The 25,791-nt window shown below is 37.7% G+C and overlaps 1 protein-coding gene across 1 annotated transcript; it reads left to right on the top strand.

Moving 5' to 3' along the window:
* LOC131697573 (kunitz-type protease inhibitor 1-like) lies at positions 1 to 25,791 on the top strand. The gene is made up of 11 exons (XM_058987452.1): positions 1 to 317; positions 583 to 1,035; positions 10,499 to 10,653; positions 10,865 to 11,006; positions 17,002 to 17,172; positions 17,975 to 18,016; positions 18,652 to 18,777; positions 19,932 to 19,982; positions 22,108 to 22,278; positions 23,147 to 23,206; positions 23,375 to 25,791. Exons 2-11 carry the CDS (start codon positions 636 to 638, stop codon positions 23,569 to 23,571), a joined length of 1,515 nt encoding a protein of 504 aa, XP_058843435.1. The 5' UTR covers positions 1 to 317; positions 583 to 635; the 3' UTR covers positions 23,572 to 25,791.

Raw genomic sequence — 25,791 nt, 5'->3', positions numbered from 1 at the left:
CGACCTGCGTCAAGTGTGTGTTTGTGTGAAGTACGAGTTTCACTTCCTGGGTTTCACAGGTAGAGACACCTGAGGAACAGAAAGGGGTTAAATTGTTCGTGTCGTGATCTCACTACGTGAAAACACCCAAAAAGCATAACTGTTCGTCAGTTTCGACTGAAACTCAAGTATGTAAAAACAAAAACAAAAAAACAAAGAATTAAAAAAGAGCAACACGAAATCGAGAATCTACACGGATCCACAACCGGGATTTTTGATCTGATGTATTGTATGAAAAGTCTTCAGTAAACTAGAGAAAGAGTCGGAGAGAAAAGGAGGTGAGTTGATCTTCGTCTTTTTTAGTTAATCATAATCTTTAAAACCAGAAATGATAATAATAATACGCTCGTTGTATTATTATTATTATAAATAATTAAATATGATAAACACAGATGTTTGTTAACATTTGATTGAATATTTCGAGCAATATTGTTTTGTATTTTATTATTTTATTTGTTGCTGGTACTGGGTTTTAATTTAGATACAAGTTTTATGACGGAAAGTAGTTTTTCATGCCTGTTAATCGCTCTTTTCTGTTTACAGGTTTTTGTTTGTTTGTTGTTGTTACAAAGGAAACTGTATTGGTTTTCTTCAAGATGTCTGCTATTAATTGGGTAGGGGTATTCCTGCCTTTCCTGGTTGTCTCTTTACTGCCTATAACGGGAACACAGGCTCAGAATTTTGGGGAGGACTGCTTGGACAAGTTTACTCCTGGTAAACCAGATTTTATTCTGGATACGGACGATTCTGTGAAGGATGGAGCCACCTTCCTCGCGTCCCCGAATGTATCTCAGTGGAAAGAGTGCGTGCGGGCCTGTTGCATGCAACCCAAGTGCAACCTGGCTTTTATGGAGGAAGCTGACTTTCATTGCTTTCTATTCGATTGTCTCCACAAGCAGTCCTATGTGTGCCGATTTATTAAGAAGACGGGATATGTTAATTACATCTTGAGTTCTGTCTCAAAAGAATATCTGGAGGGACACAACTTCAAACCTGGTAAGATATATCATTTGATACACTTTTTATTTTTTAAACCGGCTATTTTTAAACAAGTGTTTATATATATATATATATATATATATATATATATATATATATATACACACACCCCAGCATTTCCATCCATGCAATTCTGAAACCCTGTCAGTTTTATTTTTTTGGTTGCTACAAAGTAAATTACATCGATGTTGACTGGTGTTGACAGTGTTGTCGAATGAGTTTGTGTTTTTTTTTTTTTTTTTTATCGCCATGCAAAGTCTAATTCAGAGACCGAAAGAATGTGAAATTGTCCTTCGTCAAGAGGCAGACACGTACCTAAAGTACATTATTACCCGGTAAAGCAGAGCTGCGTTCAATAAGCAGAGTACTTTCTTGTGGCGTTACGAGGCGGAAGTTAGGTCTTATTGAACGGTATGTTCGCGAACATTTTAAAAATGACGGACAAAGTTGCAATGAGTTAGTTTTGCAGGAGTTTCTGGAAGGTAGACAGCAACGAATATTGCAGCGTTAGCGCTGTGACAGCAGTGAACTACAATAGTCCAGTGAGAGTAGAAAATTACATTGAAAATGTTGTGATAGAGCCCACTACACCGATGCTCATTTTCGGATGGAGCGAGCAACATTGGAGGTAGCCTATGTCATGTTTTATTTTAATAATAGTAATTGTAATATTTATAATAATTAAGTTAATGTCTCTCTCACCCCCTTTAAAAAAAAACACGTTATAACTGGTAGCGAACCTATGAGAATAATAATATCTTTAGTAACATAGTAAAAATACTACAGTATGTGACCAAGTTTATATTTATTTACAATAACATTTATAAATGGGTGCAGCCATTACAAAACATAAGACTGATTAGGGGAGACCGGGGTTGGTTGTCACACTTTTTACTCTTTATTATTTTCCTCAATCTGGTGACATTCTGCGAGGTTCTGTTCGTCGTTATATTGAAGAATAACTCTTCACGTACAAATTGATGTTTTTTATTTCAGCGTAACTTTATTCCAAATATGATATTCAGACAGTTGAAAATACGCCGGTCACCTGTGACAACCTGCCCCATACTGGGGTTGGTTGTCACAAAGTATGTTCTTGGTTTTACAGTAGACAATAATGCAACCTTTTTTTTTTTTTTTTAAATAACATAAAGTTTCTACTGTGTACAATGGCAGAAAAAGTTGACCCATGCTACAAAATAATACCACAGCCTCCACAGAACCGGAGAACAAACAGTAAATAAGTTAAATAAGCATTATATGGTGACATATCCCACATGTAGGTGTAAAAAAAGTAAAGAACAAATATAAGACTTCTTCCTACAGGATTTACATGTGACAACCAACCCCAAAAACTATGTGACAGCCTGCCCCAACCCGACTTTACATGACAATTTAATTCTCTCAGTACTACTGGGAGAACCTACTGGTTTTGTTTTACACCAAAAGATAGCCAGTATCTGGTTCTATTAACATGGCCATCAGTTCAAACAAACTCCAATACTAGTAAGAGTTATAACATAAATAACAAGATATACATTTTTTACTTTGGGTTTGAAAAAAAATGAAATATGTGCTAACCTTTATGTTAGATGGAATTGACATCAAATTACAAGATGGTTGAGTTCCGGACAATAGAACACACATTTCAGTGTTAGTATCACCTGCCTGCACCATCTAGTGTCATAGTTATGAGCACTGTGACAACCAACCCCAGTCTCCCCTACTTCTTGTACTCGTGGAAAGGTATGAAAAACGTCACTTTTTTTTTTTTTTTTAAAGCAAACAAGATTTACACATAACAATGACTACAAGAATAGACAATAATGTACTTAACACAGATATTTTTGGTCAAATGTGACCGCACGTTGTATACTGGTAGTTCACTTGTGCCATTTTGACACGCCCACAGAGTCAACTCTTGAGAGTGTTGGCTAACGTTAGAGCGCTTTTTTGTAACGGCGTTCAGTAGAAAACATTCCGAACGTTCTGTAGCGCTCTGGCTATTGAACGCACCCCAGGTGTTGCCTTTTATTCGTGGAAAACAACTCGCACGCACCAGTACAGCACTAACGAATAACCCATTGTGGTTTACTCACTTTGAAATATATAATACAAATATTTATTACTCATGCATATTTAATTAAGTTGGTGATGTTCTTTTATAGTTCAGGAAGGAAAATGTAACATTAAAACTCCCAAGTGTTTTTCAGTGTTCATTGTGGAAGTACTCCTCTGGTTGGTTACGTTCTTCTGTATTTGGTTTTTAAACACAACTTTGCAAATGCTGCAGTTAAAGGGGAACTGTACTCAAAATAACAAGGCTCTCTAAATACATAACAAATAAGGCTCTCTGTATACATAACAAATGCGTCTCACTGCGCCAATTTTGTTAAATCAAGCGTTTGGCCAGCATTTAATTTTTTTTTTGTCAATTTTCTGTCGTAGCTGGAAATGCAGGCCGCCGCCATATTGGAACCTTTCTGGCGCTTCTGTCACGTGATATCGTTGACAGCCCCCCACACCACTGTATGCCGGCAGCGTGAATTATGTCGGAAAGCAAAGCGTTCGGATGCAAAAATAACAAAAGGAAAAACAGTAACAAAGTATTTTTGTGTGCCTGAGCCTTTAAACCAACAAAGGGCAGCCATAACAAAACCATGGCTACATAATATAGGAACAGGACATACTCTCAATAGAATACTGGGTCCGTTCAGGAAGATCATTCTGTGTAGAATCTGACCAATTTAGCCAATGAGCTTCTAAGAATTGGTGAGATTCTGCACAGAATCTGCGCAGAATGATCGTGAACGCACCCGCTATCTATGTGTGACTATAGAGCGAGTCAACGACAGGACGTCACACAAAGCTCGACGGAAGAGAGCTCCAATAAATTCAATGTAAATTTGTTTTAATGGCTTTTATACGGTATACTGCTCAAGGAGAGATGAAAATGCGTCAAAAGCTTTAGTTAACATGTTTTCTATTGAAATGGTTATATATCCATTTGCATTACAGTTCCCCTTTAATGGTTAACCACTGTAGCTAATGGCAGTCTTAATAAATAACACAAGTAAAAAGAGCAATTGCAGTTTAGGGGATAGACGTACTATGGGCATTTATGATTTTAGAAGGTTTCAGTTTGCAGATAATTGGAAACCCTGCATTAAATTTCACTTTGTGCCAGAAAATCACAGGGAAGCTGTTAACATTGATTCTGAAAATGCCAGAATTCCATTATATGCCACCGTGTAACCTATTTTATCTGGTAAACCACCTTCATACTCGCAGTAGTGTATTTTTATGATTTGGTTTGCAATGGGGACCACTGGGACATTCTTTGTTACACCTTTTTTTTTTTTTTTTTACATTTATCTAGAGAACCTTTAGCTAAATGTCATGAAACTTGGTATGTAAGTTAGTATGTTTTTTGAAACTATAATGGGGATAGAAGGAGGTGCCTGTCTGTCTATCTCTACATTTGTCAAACTTATTTATTTTATGTCCATACAGTTGATTTTAGGTTATGGAAATTTGTATTGATCCCAATTTTGCTCTCATTTTGAATTTACAGCTGTGGTTGGATGTATGGCAATTTAAAAAAAAAAAAAAAAAAAACACCACCATCTGCTGTTTCCCATATAACACTGCTAAACTACATATACTGTAGGTAGTTGGTATAAAGAAAAAAAGGGTGCGGACAACCACACCTTTCATCCCAGTGTTGTCCCCTAGATGTTTAACAGAGGCCACGACCTCTTTTTGTTTCTATTAGAGTGACCTCAAGCTTCTCTAGTTGACCTATGGCTGATCTTTGCACATAAAGCAAGTAAGCCCCCATGCGATGCCTAATTGTTTCATTTCAGCTTTTATACAATTGCTTCTCCGTTCTACTTGAGTCACTACTGTGTTGGTTTTGAGATTTATTCTGTCTATCACTTGTCTGTCTGTTTAAGATTTACCCTAAAAACATACTGTACAGATGTCATTGGGAGATGGTTGATCAGGTTTGTCAGTTAGCCTACATTTTGATTCCCTTTTGTGTAATTTATTCCACAGTATAAGAACTGAACTACTAAAATATAAATGGAAAAAAGTATATCAAAGAGAAACAACGGTATTGGAGAAACATTCCATTGTGTGCACTTGAAATGAGGAAATTTGTGATTATTTTTTTTTTTGCACTGTATTAGTTTACAATATATATTTTAATTCTTTGTAATTGGTGTGTGGACCATCATGGAGCCAGATGCTGCTAAAAAAAACAATTGTAAGGAAGTAGTATTTGTACAGTCACAATGGTGATGTGGCCAGCAGTATAGGATGTTTGTGGTGCATTTGGTTAAATGTTTTTCTCATTTTACCATTTGATAGCAGAAGTTGGAAATCTTTTGTTGGAGAATCCACAAAATAGTCTTAGCAGCATTGTTCAGCTGCGGTTTCCTTCACAGCAACTGTCTCGAGCTACAGTGATGATGTGAATATTGAATCGCCTGCATGTTTTAGCCACACTGCCATTTTGTTTTTCAATTTTAACACAGGGGTGTGTAAGAGACCTAAAACCGACAATTTCAACAAACCTACACTTCTAATACGTTCCTGAGACTCTGGTTTGGCAATGACAGGGCCTAGAGAATATCCTCAGCCATGCAGCATTGCCTCCATGCTTAAGCCAGTGCCCACCAAGAATCACTGAAGTGAAATATTTCATTAAGCATCCCTGTGAAGGGAGCTTATATATTTTTGTAACCCTGCCGTCACAGTTACTTCAACTGCTAATATCTCAAACCATTTTATTTGGCTACTACTGCGGGCTGCCATGGTGGGGAATGTGAATTTTTGGTTTCCAGATAATTGAGGCCTAACGCAATGCATACTTTTTAAAAGTTCACTTACAACATTATTTTCATTAAAATGCAAAGTACTTTTAAATGTTTAATACTTTGCATTGTGCTGTACTTAGTTTGAATTGAGTGCTACTGTAACTTCAGTAAAGTTACAGTAGCACTTATCAGAAGTCTAAGCTAAATGCATACAGTATGCGTTTAGCTTAGACTTCTGATAAGAATTGCTGATCAGACACATTTATTATTCTGGTCCCCTGAAATTCATACTAATGAGAGTTGACTATTTGGAAGAGGTGACAGCCTGTGTAGGCATATCAAGATAGTTTTACATTTTGGTCAAGCTTCAAGACTGTTTTGGTTAGTCTTGCCTTGGTATTCGGAATCAGGTGCAGTGTTTGACTCCTTAAATCTCGAAAACCAGAGGAAGTGGTGAATCCTTGTGTAAGTCTGGACACGTGTAATGTGACTGTTTCGTCCAGTGAAATTTCTTCACTGTAATTAAATCTACTAAATGACAAATGTTTTGACTATGAAGACATTGAGAAATAAAATTTAGTCATTGAATTTAAGTTTCTTTTAGTATTTCAAAATGTAGCACTATTGAGTGTTTTTATAGGTATGGATGTTCCATGTGATTCCATTGTACATCTGTCTTTTGAAATAAATGCTACACACTCCTTTCCTCCCAGACTGTGCCCTCCTATTGCACTTCAGTATAAATGTTTAACCATGCAATATTTGCTAACAGTGTGTCAAGATGTTTTGCTCTAGGTAGTGATTACCAACAAGGCTATACAGGAAGTAATATTTGCCCTGGTTAATTCCTGACTTGGATTTAAAAATGGACTGACCTTGGCATTATTCGCCTCCTTTTTTTATAATGTGTATATATATGTGTGTGTGTGTGTGTGTGTGTGTGTGTGTATGTATGTATGTATGTATGTATGTGTGTGTGTAATATATATGTATACACACACACTACCGGTTAAAAGTTTTAGAACACCTCCATTTTTCCAGTTTTTATTGAAATTTACGCAGTTTAATGTCTCAATGTACTCTGAAATTAAAGCATAGAACAAATAAACAATTGGAGATAAAAAAAGAAATCTTGGAATCGTTTTGTTTAACAAAATTTAATCTAAATTTTTGACTCATCAAAGTAGCCACCTTTTGCAGATATAACAGCTGAACACACTCATGGCATTCTTTCTACAATGGAAATCAAATATTGTTCGGAAAGTTCTTCCCAACACTGTTGCAGAAGTTCCCACAAATGTGTTGCACTTGTAGGTTGCTTTGCTTTCACCCTTCTGTCCAATTCATCCCAAACCAGCTCGATGGAGTTTAAGTCTGGAGACTGTGCTGGCCATTCCATGATTTGAAGCCTACCGTCTTGTTCTTTTCTTCTAAGGTAGTTCTGACATAGCCTGGAGGTATGTTTTGGGTCATTATCTTGCTGTAGGATGAACCCCTGACCAACTAGGCGTATACCAGAGGGTATTGCATGGCGCTGCAAAATGCTGTGGTAGCAGTTTTGGTTCAGGGTGCCACTCACTCTGTGCAAGTCGCCGACTCTGGTTCCAGCAAAAGAGCCCCAGACCATCACGCTTCCTCCTCCATGTTTGACAGTTGGTGTCACACACCGAGGAACCATCCTTTCGCCTACTTGACGGCGTACAAAAACCCTGCATGATGAACCGAAGATTTCAAATTTTGATTAATCGGTCCATAAGACCTTCTTCCAGTCTTCAGTAGTCCACTGGCGGTGCTTCATGGCCCAGGCAAGCCTCTTTTTCTTATTTTGCCATCTTAGCAATGGCTTTCTTACTGCCACTCGACCTGTCAAACCTGCAGCTCGAAGTCTTCTCTTCACAGTTGAAACTGAGACTTGCTTACTTTGACCAGTGTTAAGCTGTGCTTGAAGCTGTTGTCCTGTGAGCCGCCTATCACGCAAGCTGTTGACTCTCAGAAACTTGTTTTCTGATTCTGTGGCTTGGGTCTGCCAGGCCTCTTCCTGTCAGAGTTTCATCCAGTTTCCAAGTGTCTTTTGATGGTGTAGGAAACTGTACTCACTGACACCTTGGCTTTCTTTGCAATTTCTCTAAAGGAAAGACCTACACTTTTAAGGGTTATAATGGTCTGTCTGTCTTCCTTTGTTAATTGTCTTTTTCTCGCCATTATGAGAGCAATATACTACTTCCTGCAGTACAATACTGTCCAAATAATGCTTAAGAGGGTGTAGCAACACAGTCTGTTCCAACACTGCTTTTATACAGACAGAGGGTTTGTAAGTAATCAACAAAAGTTGGGACACCTGTAGGAATTGTTAACATCAACTTTCAAGGCTTAATTTACTTCCATTGCTGCAGAACAGCTGTAAATTGTTAACCCATTACTTGTTCCCTGAAAAAGGCCTTTTTGTATAACTCTGAAATGTACATTATTTTTCAGTTTTTGGTAACCTAAACTTTTTTTTTTTAACCTCTGTCAGTTTACCGCTTACCTTTGTACCATTTCAGGTTATTCACTGGACTTGAACTGCTTAAATTTAAATAAAAACTGGAAAAATGGGGGTGTTCTAAAACGTTTGACCGGTAGTGTATATATATAGAATATACATACATACGTATATATACATATACACACACACACAGCTATTTTGAGGTCCCTCTGCATACACTGGTTATTTCACCCAGAAGCATTTGACCACAGACCTGCTGCTAAATAACCATTAGTTTGCCTTAAACATTTCTCTGTAGCTCCTAAATTGTCAGCGTTAGCACCACAACCTGATCTGACAATCGTACAAGATCGCTCAGTGAGTAATTCCACTTTGTTGAGAGACGGGGAATGCTTTACAGTTTTAGTTCATGGCCAATTTGTCATTAAGCTACTTGCGGAAGCAGGACCTTCTTGGGAAACAGAAATTAAAAAGGGGATTTTAGCCTATTTTCCCACGTGATGATTCTTGTTACATTTTAACCTTTTGACTGCCAGGCAAAATTTCACATGACATGGTAAAAATGTCACTATTTAACAATGTGTTTGACAGAACCTCTTGCCACATTGGGCGATAGATTGAAATGATGAGACTACTTGTCATGGGTACTGAAAAGATTACAAAGTTAATTCCAAGGCATTAATGCCTCACCCTGCTTATATGAGAGTGCATGACTTCCTTACCTGAGCTACCTGTTCAAACTTGTTCCTTTTTAAGGCAGACCTGTGATTCCATGGTTGTTTTCAAAGCAAATGCCTTTTAGATTTGCAAAATAACCCCAGGGATCGCAATGAAAATATGAAGTAAGACTTTGAGAATTGTTGAAAACAGCTACGTACTAACTGTAAAGTCACAACCTCAAAATGCATTGACTGTATGGATATGGCCAGAGGGCAATACAAAGTAGCATTGAAACCCCAGTAACTGTTTGGTGGAAATGTGTCCAAGCTCATGGGTAGTGAGGTCTACTCTTAATTGGTGTACTCTTTCTGAAGATGTGCTTCAGTGGTATGGGCATGTTGAAGTGGCAGAAGAAAAGCAATGTGAAAGTGATTTAATTTTAATTATTCAGATTCTGTTTTTACAATGTGTTTATCTGCATAGCCATAAAACAATTAGTATTAAAAAAGGTGACTTTGTTTTCTGGTGGAACTCTCAATGGTGGTATATGTACTGTAGTAAACTAGAATAAACAAACCAAGACACATGTTTCAACTAGAAGTCTTTGTCATTGAAGACAATGAGAAATAATTTGTTGAGACGTTTTCATACAATTTGCTATGTTTAGGATTTGCTTGAGAAAAGGAAAGAGTTTTTTTAATTTTTTGGTTTGTAAAATTCTGTACCTGCACTGTTATGAAAGCTTCAGTCCATTCAGAAGGTTCTTTATTGTGGTTTAATTTACTCTGCTGCTGCTGAAAATCTAAAGATGCAACTCAATGACTTTCTTTTCTTTTAACGAATAGTTGTTTAGTTTAGTGACTGAAAAGTACTGTCAGTGTGGTGGAGGCTGAAAGTCCTTTGCATTAATACAATGATGACGGGAGGGAGGTACTTACTGCCATTTGGATTGATAATAATTTACTGGTATTTACGAGAGCTCGCTGCTCTAATCGAACAAGCCAGTACACCTTAACCGAGCCACAAGTGCTGTAAGCTGTTTCCTTGGTAAAAAGGGGGGTGGACTTGCACAACTAGTTTTATGTTTTTAAGTCTTGGGGCTGGTTTTTGTTTTCAGGAAAATTATTATTATTATTATTATTATTATTGTTGATTTCTTAGCAGACGCCCTTATCCAGGGCGACTTACAATTGTTACAACATATCACATTATTTCACATATCACATTATTTTTACATACAATTACCCATTTATACAGTTGGGTTATTACTGGAGCAATCTAGGTAAAGTAAAGAAAATTGTACAGCTCCTCCTATTTTCATCAGCTGATAGTCTTTTTCTTGCTAGTTTTTTAAAATATCTGTTGTACAGTTCAAAACCCGGAAGAAAGGTATTGTTTAAAAAAAAAACAAAAAAAAAACAACATTAGCTTAACTATGATCAAAATGTACTTTTTTTTATATATGTCTTTGTGTGTTTTTAAATCCTTACAGATTCAGATAAACCTCCAAGTGCACTGGTTAGTTTGGACAGAGTAGTCCAGCCTCAAGAGACTGTAACACTGGGAGCTAATGAGAGTAAAGATGATCACGACATTGTCGACTACAAGTGGGACCTGGTGCAAGGGAACCCCACCGTTCAGTGGCAGGTGAGAACAATGGAGTGTCAGGTGTGCCATCTTAAACTCCTAGTGAAAGCAGGAGTGGCTCGAGCTGCTATGCAATATGTCTTATTTCCATCCCTGGCTTAATAAATATTAAAATGCACTTTACCCCCACTTCAGGGTGGTTTTGCAATTACCTAGTGGTTTACGCTTTATTTTTGTGGTAAGATAATAAAATCCTTGTTGTTTCTTCTAGAAAACGGATCTACATGACCAGGTGGTTGTGTCCAATCTGAACGAAGGCACATACGTTTTCCGGCTGACGGTGACAGACACTGTGGGGCAAACGGATTCTGCGAACGTCACTATCCTAGTTCTCACAAAGGAGCAGTCAGCGGGTATGCTACTGACATACTTTCTTTACTGGTAGAGGACAGGTCAGGAGACGCATTCAAGGTGCAGTGTACCAAAGTTGTATTAAATTGTATATTCAATCACAATGGAGAAAATAGTGGCTGTGACGGAAGTTGTATAGAAAACTGTGTACAGAAAAGGGAGCAGGGCTGTAGTTACAGAGCTCTGATCAGTGCTTTGTCTGCAGTGAATAGTAACTGCTCTGTAATAAATCAGCCCCATGGCAAACAAACAAAATAGTAAGCACACATAATAAATAAATTCAGTGAAAAAATTCTCCCCTAATTTAAATAAGGAGTCCCTTCATTAGATACCTAGACTATCGGTAAAAGCAGTCAGGCGAATGCACCCTTGTAAGTGTTATTTTTAAATCTTGTATGGGTCAGTACACCTTCAAAATTCTTGGAAAAGCGGTTATTCTGGAACAATTCACCAGCATTTATTCATGTACGTGTTATAACAAATGATTGCAAAGGAAATATCTTTGTAGCCTGTTAACTGATTCCAGTGTACTCGCCACACCTGTATCCCATTCGTGTCGGAAAGTAAATGACATCTTGACTATCTTTTGTATCAACATTTGTTTTGCAGTTTGGTTGCAATTTTATTTTCTGGAAATTGATCAGTAACATTTGCATACATTCTTCATAGACTCAACCCAGTATTCTATATTTAGATGTACAGAGAGCCACTGTAATTGTCTCGGATTTCTTTAATCTTGTATCCCTGTACATTGACTGGCTGAAAAATTGGAGAATATCATTAAAATCAGAAAAATCCTGTGCTCTGCAGTGTGTGTGTGTGTGTGTGATATATATATATATATATATATATATATATATATATATATATATATATATATATATATAATATATATATATATATAATATATACATACATACATACAGACGTGCTCAAATTTGTTGGTACCCCTTCACAAAAAACGAAGAATGCACAATTTTCTCTGAAATAACTTGAAACTGACAAAAGTAATTGGCATCCACCATTGTTTATTCCATATTTAATAGAAATCAGACTTTGCTTTTGATTTTTTTATTCAACATAATATTGTAAATAATAAAACAAATGAAAATGGCATGGACAAAAATGATGGGAACGCTAACCTAATATTTTGTTGCACAACCTTTAGAGGCAATCGCTGCAATCAAACGTTTTCTGTAGCTCTCAATGAGACTTCTGCACCTGTTAACAGGTAGTTTGGCCCACTCTTCCTGAGCAAACTGCTCCAGCTGTCTCAGGTTTGATGGGTGCCTTCTCCAGACTGCAAGTTTCAGCTCTTTCGATAGATGTTCGATAGGATTCAGATCAGGACTCATAGAAGGCCACTTCACAATAGTCCAATGTTTTGTTCTTATCCATTCTTGGGTGCTTTTAGCTGTGTGTTTTGGGTCATTATCCTGTTGGAGGACCCATGACCTGCGACTGAGACAGAGCTTTCTGACACTGGGCAGTACGTTTCGCTCCAGAATGCCTTGATAGTCTTGCACAGATTCAAGGCACCCTGTGCCAGGCGCAGCAAAGCAGCCCCAAAACATAACCGAGCCTCCTCCATGTTTCACTGTAGGTATGGTGTTCTTTTCTTTGAAAGCTTCATTTTTTCGTCTGTGAACATAGAGCTGATGTGACTTGCCAAAAAGCTCCAATTTTGACTCATCTGTCCAAAGGACATTCTCCCAGAAGGATTGTGGCTTGTCAATATGCATTTTAGCAAATTCCAGTCTGGCTTTTTTATGTTTTTCTTTCAAAAGTGGAGTCTTCCTGGGTCTTCTTCCATGGAGCCCACTTTCGCTCAAAAAGCAACAGATGGTGCGATCAGAAACTGACGTACCTTCACCTTGGAGTTCAGCTTGTATCTCTTTGGCAGTTATCCTTGGTTCTTCTTCTACCATTCGCACTATCCTTCTGTTCAATCTGGGGTCGATTTTCCCCTTGCGGCCGCGCCCAGGGAGGTTGGCTACAGTTCCATGGACCTTAAACTTCTTAATAATATTTACAACTGTTGTCACAGGAACATCAAGCTGCTTGGAGATGGTCTTGTAGCCTTTACCTTTACCATGCTTGTCTGTTATTTTCTTTCTGATCTCCTCAGACAACTCTGTCCTTTGGTTTCTCTGGTCCATGTTCAGTGTGGTGCACACAATGATACCAAACAGCACAGTGACTACTTTTCTCCATTTAAATAGGTTGAATGACTGATTACAAGATTGGAGACATGTGTGATACTAATTAAAGAAACTAATTAGTTTGAAATATCACTATAATCCAATTATTTATTATCTTTTCTAAGGGGTACCAACAAATGTGTCCAGGCCATTTTAGAATATCTTTGTAGAATAAGCAATAATTCATCTTTTTTCACAGCTTCTTTGCTTTATTCTATGACATACCAAAGGCATGCAATTATACATGATAGAATAGCTTTTAATTTCATCACTTTTCAGGAGGAATGCAGCATTATTTCAATGAGCTGTAAGGGTACCAACAAATTTGAACACGTCTGTATATATGTATGTATGTGTGTGTGTATATATATATATATATATATATATATATATATATATATATATATATATATATATATATATATATTATAATATATATATGGTCAAGTGATGTTTCAGGTGATCCACTAGACCTATAATAAGCAACATTTTTGGGAATGCATAAGAACCTCTGACTTAACAATTGGCATGGTACTGGGTGCCCAGCTCATTGTTCAACACAGTGCTTGCATTGGACAATTCGTCATTGTTTGGCCTGCCAGTGTATGAAAACCACTACAGTTTGTCATACATTTAATTGGCAGGGGGGTGTTGGGCTGGAGGTGCACTCTAGATGTATAAGGTGAAGCTCTTTGATCATTACATTCATAAGCACCAGCAGAAAAATAATACAACAACTGGACACTGCTCTCCCATTGTTTTCTATGGAGGTTGTGTTACCTATCCCTGAATAGACCGTGGGATATCATGACAGAACAATCAAGATTGACAGAGCCATAAAATGTATATTTCAAAGCCACCTGTGCACTGAGGTATTGTTGCAACTTTCTTTTTAGACACACATGCGATTGTTTCAATTCTTTTCCCTTCACTTGTCAGTGGCGGAAATGCTTCCAATGCCCTACAGCTGAAACTATTTCATGTCTGCCTCTTTTTTACTCTCTGGGTGTTTTATTGCCCACTGCGTGTATATTAGCCAGTAGAAATTAAACTGTTTTGTAGAGTAGTGTATTATCCTGCTATAGAGTAGCCTTCATACACTGGTTCATTTTAAGTTCGATGGTAGTCCATGATAAACCGCCAGCCCTCCCTTAATGTGAGCGAACTTGAGTGTTACTTAGGAAAACTTTCAAACTGTAGCACTGTATTTAAGTGATTTAGTTTGGTATGCGATAAAAATAAAATGTACGATATGATGCAGTCGGTAGTTATTATAAGTTTAACCTGGAGAGCAGTGACTCAGTCTGAAATGTTCCTAGTGTGTTGCAACGTGTTTGTGCACCTGTAAATAAATGAGGCAAGGTGACAGAACAAGAAGGAGCCTGCAAACAAATAACAAGAGCTTTGACTGTAGGGAGTGTCTACAAAGGGAATCTGCTTGTGGTCTGGTTTTCCTAGCTTTGTGATGGTGATCAACTTGAAGGCCTAGTCACCGCCAAACAACACTACGGTCACATCTGATGAAAAGAATGTCTTTCCCCCCCCCCCCCCCCTGTCAGAATATTAAATCGGGGTTTGAAACACTTACTAACTCTGCACCTCGTGTTTCAGAACAGCCTTCAATTAAGTACATTATTTAAAGTATCAATAAATTGTTCCTCCCTTATAGCTGCATGGATAACTATATTCGTTAAAACCTGCAGTGATTTATTAATGTTGTAATAAGTGTGACAAGTTCAGAGCAGACTGTTCAAACTTCTGGTGTCCGGTCTTTTCAATAACTAAACAAGAGGAGTTCACTAGCCCTGGGTACAGGATAGTGTGTGTTTCAAGCCCTGCCAGGTGTGAGAAATTGACAGCAATGCTCTAGTGGAGTGGCTATATGACTGAGGTTGGTTTCCTTCTGTTTGGAGATCGTTCCTGACCACAGACATGCAGTAAAACGTGTTTCCGCATTGCTTTCTGGATGTTCACAGAGCTAAAGGAATCCTCCCTTATTGATGTCATTCTAACACTAAGGCTTGGGGGCATGTGTTGAAAGCTTAGTGGGTGGAGAGGGGGGCAGCAGGGATAAAGTTAAAACCCAACAAACCAAAACATTCCTTGAAACCATTTTGAAAATGTTGTGAATTGGGCCAATTGTCACTTATCACATTATTACTAATCAAGCCTCATTATTGTTTGAGTTGAGAAGGCGGATTATACGATCGCTATTTGGATACTCTGGAGAGCTGAATAGATTCATCTTACTAGAAAGAGAGTGTAAAATGGCACGTTCACATTGTTTTCCAGTAGCCAAAATAAGTGTGACATTTCTCACCTTTTTGTTTCATTACAGATTTCATTTAGAAGGGCACAGGTATCTTCTTATGCAGAGTTTGATTTAACCTAAAACAATTAATCATAAATCCATCGGCGGTATTGATTAGCATTCACACCCATGGTACTAAAAACTGTCAACCTCTCTATAGCTAAAATGTTAACCATGTTGTTAATGTGTTTAATATTACATACTGTAGGAAATATATCCTGCTTTGACCAAAAGTTTCCCTAGAATTTCCATAGAGATTATAATGTAAGCTTTATTGTAACTGGAGCTATCTTACATTTCTTTTACATGTTGGTCTTTCTTGTATGTTTGATCTTTTTTATAAAGCACCCCATTATAATCCAAATGATCCTGGATAAGTAGATTTTTAGGTAATTACAATTTCCAATTGGAAAAGGATCTGCCTGCTATTGAAGTAACCTCCACCCACTGCCTCTGTAGAACCTGTTCCTCTGGTCTGGCTGACTTGCCCTGATTCATTACCTCGTCTCCCATCTTGATTTACACAGTTAGGTAACGTGCTGTTTTTCACAGTTAAATATAAACAGTGGTTCTCGGCTTGTGCTCCTGTTGATCCATTTTCTAGGTTTTGATGATAGACCTGAGCCCAGTTTCTCTTCAGAAACAGATCCTGACGGAGTCAGACAAGTCTTGCCTTGCAGCTGTGGCAGGGCTGAGGCCCTGCACATGAAAATTGTGTTTTCTTTATTTTCATTTGGGGGTTTGTGTTGGTTTACTTTTTATAAAATGATTTTGAGTAAATAGCTTGCTAGAGAGCCAGATGCTATTAGTATGTGTAAATAGCTTGCTAGAGAGCCAGATGCTATTAGTATTTGCTTATCAAGGCGACAGAGACTAGGGTGTGTGAACTATATATCAGCTGCAGAGTCACTTACAACAACGTCTCACCCAAAAGACGTAGCACAAGGAGGTTATGTGAGTCACACAATGAGTCAGTGGCTGAGCCGGTATTTGAATCGGGGACCTCCTGGTTCTTCATTCTTTTACTTTTGTATTTACGTTTTTATATGAAAAGCCTGGTACGCTTGAAATATTCATAGTTTACCATAGTAAAAGCATGGCAAAGTATAATAAAGTATAGGTAAGCATTGTAAATCCCAGAAAGGTATGGGAAGCATATTCAATAACATGGCAAACCATTGTAAACTATGGTAAATGCTTGATAAAAACCATTGTAAATACTGTGGTAAACTTTTTTGATAAGGGGAAGATCAAAAAATATTTAATGTTACTGTTCCTATTAGGTACTGTGTCATTCAACAATGTTGAAAAAATATATAGTAGGTGTAAAAGTGTCCCAAAGAAACCACTTTTTAAAATGTAGTTTATTTACGGAGTTGTCTCGTAGTTGGCAATACCCCAGATCAGTTCCATACTGTTGAGTGATGAACCAGTTGATGAGGTGCTGATTTTATTTTCATTCATTTTCTTTCTGTCTCTCCTAAGATTACTGTCTGGTTCCTCATAAGATTGGCCCATGTCGGGGTTCATTCCCTCGCTGGTACTACAACTCAGAGCTCGGGAAGTGTGAGAAGTTCCTGTTTGGGGGCTGCAAATCAAACCAGAACAATTATTTGACGGAGGAAGATTGTACTGGGGCCTGCCAGGGGCTGAATGGTAAGATTCCTTATTTAAATGTAAGTAAATGTATTTGACTTGTCATTTACCAGCTGTCATGTGTTTAGGAAAACCCAAGCTCTAAAATCAATTACCTTACTACTTATTATCTTAATCAAGTTTTACAGCATTTCATTGTGGTGAAAAACTGGTAAGCAAGTGGGACCAGTAAGATCAAAACCTTGAATGTCGCTCTCTTAAACTACACTAGCACACACTTTTATGTAAAAAAGCTGTCCCCTGTTTTGACTGAATAATTTCTTCATGTGATTGGAATTACTAGTTTTATGTATGATGTGTTATATAAAAGCTGCATTTCCCCACTTATGATGGGCAAGAAGGCAGATCTGAAATACTTTAAAGTCTCATGGTTGGTGTTCAGCTGCCTTTTGATTCTGTATCCAAGACTGCACACGTCCTAAAAGTGATGTACTGTATACATGGCCATTCTAGAAAACGGAGACTTCACCCCCGATTTTATCCCTCATTGTGGAATGACAATTTCAACCAATTTTAAACACCTTTTTAACATTTAAATATGCCTACTCTAAACATGTATCTTTTACAAAAAATTGTGTTTCCAAGTAAACTCTGAGTAATTTCTTGGTCTATGCTGACACAGGTTATGGTTTTATGGATGTTAGGCATTGTTCCCTTGCTCCCCCTTAGAATTAAAACAAACTTTTATAAACTTTCGTTTGCTTACGCAGCATCTCTGTATGCAATAATTTGTCACCGGATATTAAGAAGTGTTGAGAAAGCATCAAATATTGCTAAAGCTTTTGTTTTTCTATCCTAACAGCTGCATCTACCCATTCAGGTCGGGGTGTTTTTCCACCGAACAGTAAGTAAAAACTCTTTGATATTAGGAAGTTAGATTTAGTTAATAATTCTGTTACAGTGGGGTACTGACTTTAATTGCTGCCTTGTCAGAATGTTGGTCTCTTGGACAGCATAATTCACTTTTGACAAGTCCACTAGGTGGAACACTATCGTATGTTCCCCCCACCCCCTTCCATGGATCCTGTAAAGAATTCTTGTTCAAAAGTCACTTGAATATCGCAGAGTGGGATAAGTGTGCACTATAGAGCAATGCAACTTGGCAAATTAAAGGATGTGATGTGTCATGGTCAGTTTATGAAGATTTGCTACGCTCCACTGTGGGTGCAGTAACTGCTGTAATACAAAGTATTTTCTCTATGTCATCTACTGTTAAATAGACGACTCATGCTTAGGAATGCTAGAAACAGTCCAATTTTGTATTGTTACAAATGTCATAATATCCTTCACTCCATATCCCTTTACAAGGGTGACTAATCTCCTAACTGAATCTCTTTTTGAAATCTGTTCCTGAACAAGGACATGAAAGCTGCACCGACACGTTTATCCACATTGGGTCATCAGTTCTACCTTTATCTTGAAGTACACTGTTGAAATGACCGATTTCCCATTGAAGAAAGCATTTCGTTGTCATTGCAGAGTGCAATACTGAGTGCTCCTCCAGCCAGTTCAAGTGTGGGGACGGCTGCTGTTTGGATGGTGGTCTGGAATGTGATGGACAGTCTCAGTGCTCTGATGGGTCTGATGAGGCTTCTTGCACTAATAGTAAGGACTGTTCCCTTTTACCGTTGTATAGTCCTGCTAGAATCAACTTGCTTGATTTATACCTCATGGCTGCTTTCATTTGTTTCTACAAAGCAAATGCACGTCTGTAATTCAAGTCATTTTCAGTTTCAAAATGGGCAAGAAGGCACAGTACTTTCCCCATGCTGCGTAAAATATAATCCTTAAAAATCCAAATCGGAAGAAACCCAACAAACTTCTTTTTATTTTTAGGGTGATTTCCAGTTGCAAACCACTTTACCAACATGGCATGATACCACATGATTAAATGTACATGATGCTGTTTATAATGCAGCATATTATTAAATCCGATATTAAAATAATGAAGTCACTGAAATAGTGCAATACATAAACACTAAAGGAATACTACATTACAAGAGGTAGGTGTATCTGCTACATATACAGAAATACATACAATAAAACCATCTCTACAGGTGGAAGCTCACCATTTAGCTACAGCACAAGCACTTAGATCGTTTCCAAGCATTCCTAAAATATTACTAATATTTATCATATTTAAGTAATGTCTATGAATTTCTAGTGTTCCAGGCTCTTCATATAAAAAAAAAAACTTTTAAAACAATCTGCGAAGAGCAGTCCCAAAAATACCTATTTCCCGTCTGACTGGAAACCAAACAACCATCATCTGACCTAGAGCTGAGAAAAAAACAGGATAAAAACTTACCGCAGGATCACGGCCCTAACTAGCGATGAGGACACCGTGGTCATGTCCTCGGTTGTTTTTTTTTGCATCATCAATGCTGATGCTAATGTAAAAATTCTGGTAAGTACAGGATACCAGTGGCACACACATTACTGCCTGGGACTAAAGCTTTGAGAGTTAATATTTTAAGAGTCTTCCTAAAACACTTCCAGGCACTGTATGTGATATAAAAAGAACTGGAGACAAGGAGGTCGGGAAGATCCAGAAATGTAGCCCATTTGGTGTGTTGCTTGATCATTACTATTCGATATCCTGGTGTAGCTTGACTTCCAAGTAGGAACATGTTAATTGAATTGTACATTTGGGGGGTCTCAAACATGTTTTCTGTGCTATCATAAGGGAAGCATTTTTATTTTTATTAAGATTTATTTTATTTTTTGCCCCTAATGTTAAGTATTCTCTTTTCTTACAGTAAAAAACAAATTTGGCCGTTTGCTGGATATTGACATTCCAAAGGAGAAAGGTAAGAAAGAAAGCTTTGCTTGCATTACCCTTATTGTTAAGTCGTGATTCATCTTCTGGTTTAGTTTTGTTTGAATTATGGAAAAGTCATGCTATGACACCATGGAAACAGTAGTTAATTTCCATATAATCCAGATAAGCTATAATCAGTGGATCGTGGTACTTTTTTTTTTAGCAGTGGATCGTGGTATTTTTTTTTTGTCTCTTTAAATAATCAATGGGTGTGGTGTCTGAGACAATAACAATCCAGAGTTCTATCAGCTGCTACATGTCTGTTCAATAGTCTATTTCCGGATGTATTTCCTACAAAATTGCTCAGTCCAAGTCACAGTAAAGTCTGACTCCTCATCACAGCTTTCAGCCACGCAGCAGGCTCTGTACTGAGTGGCTTTCCACCTGTAGCACCAGAGCTGTGTCGGCTTTTAATTCCACTGCCTCCCCTCTGTCTTTGTTCATGACGCAAGCACGTGCATGTTCCTTGCGGTGTTCCTGGCTAGTAATTTTCCATGCGTCGCATTTTAAGCTATCGAGCCCTTTTGCATCACACCTTGGTTGTTCTTTGAGTACATCATCCCAGACGCTGGTAGGCAGCCAATGCATTACCATTTCAACTGATTTTTACACATTTGTCTTGCAAAGCTATCTGAATGCTGACCATGGATGATATCTATATCTATATATATCTATATAAAATTGCACACATGCGCGCATGTACAGTGCAGGGTGTTCAACATAGCTTGCATTTGAATGTGCGCAGTGTCTATTTCAAAGCAGAATAGAGCTTCTGAGAGCTTTTGTGTTTTGGATTGATGTCAGTTATGCAAAATTACTTCTGAGAACATCAAAGTGCTAGTCAGAGCTTCCATTTCTCTTCGTACAGTGTCTATGGTAACTGCTGAGCATTGACAATTACGATTTGCAAGTATTTATTTAAAGTGTTTTTTGTATAAACCTCCCAATTTAAAAAAGTAATTCTGTTGTAGCGGTCCGTGCAGTTGTGTTTGTGTGCTGTAATTGTGTTCCCCTCCCGCTCTGTATTTCTTGCCGTTGGTTTGTTTACCTCTATGTGTTCCTAGCCTGTGTGTGGGCATATTCTGTGTCTCCCTTATCAGTGTCTGTCCTCCTTGGCTGTTGTTTGTCTGTGCCCATTGGTTCTAGTGTGCGGCTGAGGGCCAATGGGATGTGTGGCCAATAAGGGGCCGGGGCTAAGGTGAAAAGAAGGCACTGCGACGCCGTTTTGTGGTGTTGGTCTTGTAACCCGAATAGCTGACAGAGCTGTGCTCTGTGTGTGAGAGAAAGGCGTGCTGAATAAAAGCCCTTTGAAAAGAAACAAGCATCTCTCTCGTTTTTCTGCCTCATGCTGAAACACTACACTGTTTGCTTTATAATGATTTTTCGTTTTGTTTTTGCATGTCGTTTTATAGGTTGCATTTCGTTTTATTTTGTATGTGTGAAAAACACGGTGCTCTGCCAATAGACAATGGGGGTCTATTGAATTGATCTTAACAATGGAGGATCTAAGCACCTCCATAAATTTTTTACAAAAATAGTCGTGCAGTATTATTATTATTATTATTATTATTATTATTATTATTAGCAGATGCCCTTATGCAAAAAAAGTGTAATATTAGGCCCTTTTTATTATATAAATCTGTCACCTTCAGATCTATTCAGTATCCCCCAATGTGTGTAATTATGTATAAAAGATATAATGCCTATTGTAAGTTGCTGTAGATTCAATAATTGAATGACAGAATAGAGTAGCTAGCACACATGTGCAATTGTCAGGTAAAGGCCGGAGGCAATGGAAAAATCAACTACCAAAGTAATACCCAATTTTTAAATAGGAAACCAGTAGCTTTATTGTTTTTAAACCCTTTTTGAATCTCTTATTTACAGGTTTATTTACCCTCTTCAATGTTGTGCTTTTCCTCCTTCTTTGCTTTTTTTAACGCTAGACATTTTATCTGAATGTTCAGCGGTCCTGCAGTCCTGTTTGGTGGGTGAAAGTTCTGAGGTTTCTAATGTGTTCAATTTTTAAAGATTTGGCAGGGTGTGTATCATTTAATGGGCATATTTTATTTTTGCTTGTTTAGCTTTGAGATGCTTCTCTTTCTCTTCCCCAGTTCGTTGCACAGAACCCCCTGTGACTGGTCCATGTCGTGCCAGCCACTTGCGGTGGTACTATGACCCCTACAGCACACAGTGTCACAGGTTTACCTTCGGAGGCTGCACTGGGAATAACAACAACTTCAAGAGTGATGAGGAGTGCAGTGCTGCCTGCTCAGGAGTGACGCGTACGTATCTAATTCCTCTGCAGCCATTCCTTTGCTTACAACTGATTTATTTACTCCCAGGGTGTAAATTGGGTTTTTATAGAAATTAAATTTAAGCCGAAGTTGTTTGCTTTATTGAGGCAAATTGTGTCGTAAGACTTATGTTTTCAGTTCTACTTAAATGTTGATATTAGACACTTTTTTCCTTTACATATTATTATTATTATTATTTGTTTATTTAGCAGACGCCTTTATCCAAGGTGACTTACAGAGACTAGGCTATGTGAACTATGCATCAGCTGAAAGGAGGTTAGGGTCACACAATGAGTCAGTGGCTAAGGTGGGATTTGTACCGGGGACCTCCTGGTTACAAGCCCTTTTCTTTAACCATTGGACCACGTACCCTCCAGTTTTCATGATACTTTGAAAATGTTTATTGTATTAATTTGTTGAAATCTAGTTTTCGTGTCGGGCAGCAGATGGAAGTTTGGCAATTAATGTATAGTTTATTCAAATAATAAAAAAACCATAAAAGATGTGCCTTGTGCAAACTAGTAGTATTTACAGTAGGTTAGTGATTTCATGATGTTTGCCTGTAAGATATATATATACACTTAATAGATGTATCCTCAAAAACACTAAGCTAGTGTGTGTGTGCATGTATATGCATATGTTTATGCTTGAGAAAGGTGTCTTTGAAGTAACATGCCACTCTGCTCTTGTATGAAGTAATAGTGTACTTCTTTTATAGATTCAACACTTACAATCTTTTGCCTTTTTTTTGTAAACATGAAAGTGTTTAGTGCCATTTTGTGATGACCTAGCCAGACCTCCACCCAGCATGTATAAGCAGATATTAACTCAAAATGAAATGCTCTTGTTCTTGTAGAAGCAGATGTGTTTGCCAGGGGACAGTTTGAACGTCAAGATTCTGGTGACTCCAACTCCGGTAGGCACAAGCCTTGTTTTTAAAAGTCAAAGAAATAAGCAACCGTCACATAGTGACATGAATATGTTTTATAATTATAACATGGAATTATATGAAATTTTGGAACTAACATTATTGGAAAAACATCTACATTTATACTACCAATAGTAATCCAACTTTCTTTTTCAGGAGCCATTGCTGTGGCTGTGGTCCTTGGTGTTTCTATAGCGATTGTCATTGCTGTTATGGGTTACTGCTACCTGAAGAATAGGAAGGCCCGTCTGCGACGCCAGCCTGTGGCTGTCAATGATGGCTCCTCCACCCTCTCAACCGCTGAGGACACCCACAGACTCGTCTACAACTCCACCACCAAGCCCTTGCACTGAGAAGGAATCTCACACACCCAGCAGTCTTTAAGAGAAACATTTCGGAAAATAAACGTAGACCAAGATATTCTGGCATTCTTAACACTCACTTCTGAGGGGTGGGGGGTGGTACTTTGTTTTGCTATATGTATTATATAAGTCCATAGAAGGTAGATGAAATGACAGTAGCATTTTAAACATATCCTAGATTAAGCTAACAGTACTAATTTTGTTTAATGTATCGCCCCTCCACCAGAAACACACAGCATTAGGCAAGACATTCTGAGCCCTTCAGTACATGACAGAATGTCCTGGTCAATATTTTAGAATTTTAAATGTATCCCTTCTCCACCTCCCCACAGTGGCGTCCAACAGCTACATGGAGTATCTTGGAGTTTAAATCGACTTCTCAATCCCCTTTGTGAGCGAGCCAGATTATCTTTTTGAGCTTCAGTTTCACAGTAGCCATGTTGCCTAGTAGAAACAGGACTCTTCCACTGGAATTCAGTTGTCTCCATCTCCTTTGAGCTATATTGGCCTTGAACTCCATAGATGTGTTGTAATGTGCATTACCCTACCCTTTAGACAATCTTTTGGAGGTGGTGTCTCTCTCATTACGTAGGGAGCACACTGCATTTGCTTTTTTTATTACACTATTACCTATTATGCATATAGATTAATAATGAAGGTTTGGATCAATTTTATCTTTTTCTGCTTGAGTGGGAAGGGGAAATATTTTAGTATAGAGGGGTAGTTTTCATTCGAAGATCCAGCCCAAGTCAGGAAAACTTGGTGCTCCAAGTTTTTTGAATGGCCTCATACAAGGTGTTGTCCAAACTCACTGGTGAATTTACTTCAGTTGGCGTATGGACTGTTTGAATGTGAAGCACTCTTCTTTCTTGATAGACAAACCTTGCACTCTTCCTGTGTACAGTGATTTCTAAATCGTGAGGCTGTAAAAGGCTTCTAGCAGGTATCAGTAGAGGAATGATGGTGTGTGAATTGGTTGCTTTAGAAACTTTGTAAATAGAGACTTTTAGAAAAGGACAAAATTGCTTTTCTTTAAGACGTGATGATCACTTAGACTTGTGTCATATTTAAGGCTTTTTGTGTTTTTTGCATGTTTATCATAAACCTACATCCTTGGATGTGGGGTGTACTGCATACGGCTCTGGGTTCAATCCACTTATTACCAAAACTGTGGTACTTGTACAGCGTTCTGAGAAGAATGCCAAAGATGTGTTCTTCTGAACACGGGGTGTGGGTTTACGTGTGACCCAATTTGTAAGGGTTCTGTCCTGTTGCTTTTAAATTGTTATCAGTTGAAAATATTTTGGAAATGATGGCTTCTTCAGGATGAAAAATTATAAACACACACATTTTGAACTGATTTCTACTGTATTTTTTTTTGTTCTGTTTTGTTTTTTTAAACCCTGAAAAAGCTAATGGGTTACATGCTTTTTTTTATGGTAAATATTGTCATGGATGTGTTGCCCTCTAGTGGGCCATGATGAGAATGCATTTTTTTGCAACCAAGTTGGATCAGGCAATCAACATTTAAATGTATTTAAGAAACCTTTTAGCTGGTGTGAGGGAAGGAATTAGATTTTGGTCTATATCATATCTCTGCCATTCATGTTTAAATTAATAGTAATGGTTTATTTAAAGTAAAAAAAAAAAAAAAAACATTTTTAGTATACCAAGTTATAAAATCACTAAGTGACAGATGGCTTCCTTCAAATCAGTTAGCAAATGTTTTTATAATGAAAGAATTGCAGTGAATTCACACTGTTGCCCCTCCTCTGTATTTTATTTCCTATCGTGTCCTATAAAGGAGTTTGTTTTATTTCTTTATTTTTTGCCTTCAAATAGTTTGCTGATGTTTTAAGAATGTATAAATCATGATAAGACTTTACTATACATGCACACCGTTTTACTATTTAATTAATGTTGTGTGTCTTTAAATATGTGGTATTTGAAGTTGTAAAATTTCGTTGTATTGATGTACCTTTTTTTTTCTGATTTCCATATTTGATTATTGGGGATGATAACAAAATTATAGGATTTCACCTACATAGCAAATGCTGTAATTTCTGATTGGAACCTTTCTGTTTTCAGCACGTATAAGTTTAACCAGTGTATTCCAGTGTAAATGCTGTGTGCCCAAAACTCTGCAGTGAAATTGACTTTAATAAATTGGTTTGCAGACATTAAAACATCACTAAACACACACCTTGATTA

The sequence above is a fragment of the Acipenser ruthenus genome, chromosome 15, assembly GCF_902713425.1.
Source record: "Acipenser ruthenus chromosome 15, fAciRut3.2 maternal haplotype, whole genome shotgun sequence".
In the NCBI taxonomy this organism is placed as follows: Eukaryota; Metazoa; Chordata; class Actinopteri; order Acipenseriformes; family Acipenseridae; genus Acipenser; species Acipenser ruthenus.
This window is presented reverse-complemented; position numbering and strand designations above follow the sequence as displayed.

What these genes read in the sequence shown, in the direction of transcription:
- LOC131697573 (XM_058987452.1), top strand. Translation starts at nt 636, where the DNA reads ATGTCTGCTATTAATTGGGTAGGGGTATTCCTGCCTTTCCTGGTTGTC. An exon ending in GGGTGTTTTTCCACCGAACA is followed by an intron (nt 18,017 to 18,651) that starts GTAAGTAAAAAC and finishes TTGTCATTGCAG; the next exon opens with AGTGCAATACTGAGTGCTCC. An exon ending in TGAGGCTTCTTGCACTAATA is followed by an intron (nt 18,778 to 19,931) that starts GTAAGGACTGTT and finishes CTTTTCTTACAG; the next exon opens with TAAAAAACAAATTTGGCCGT.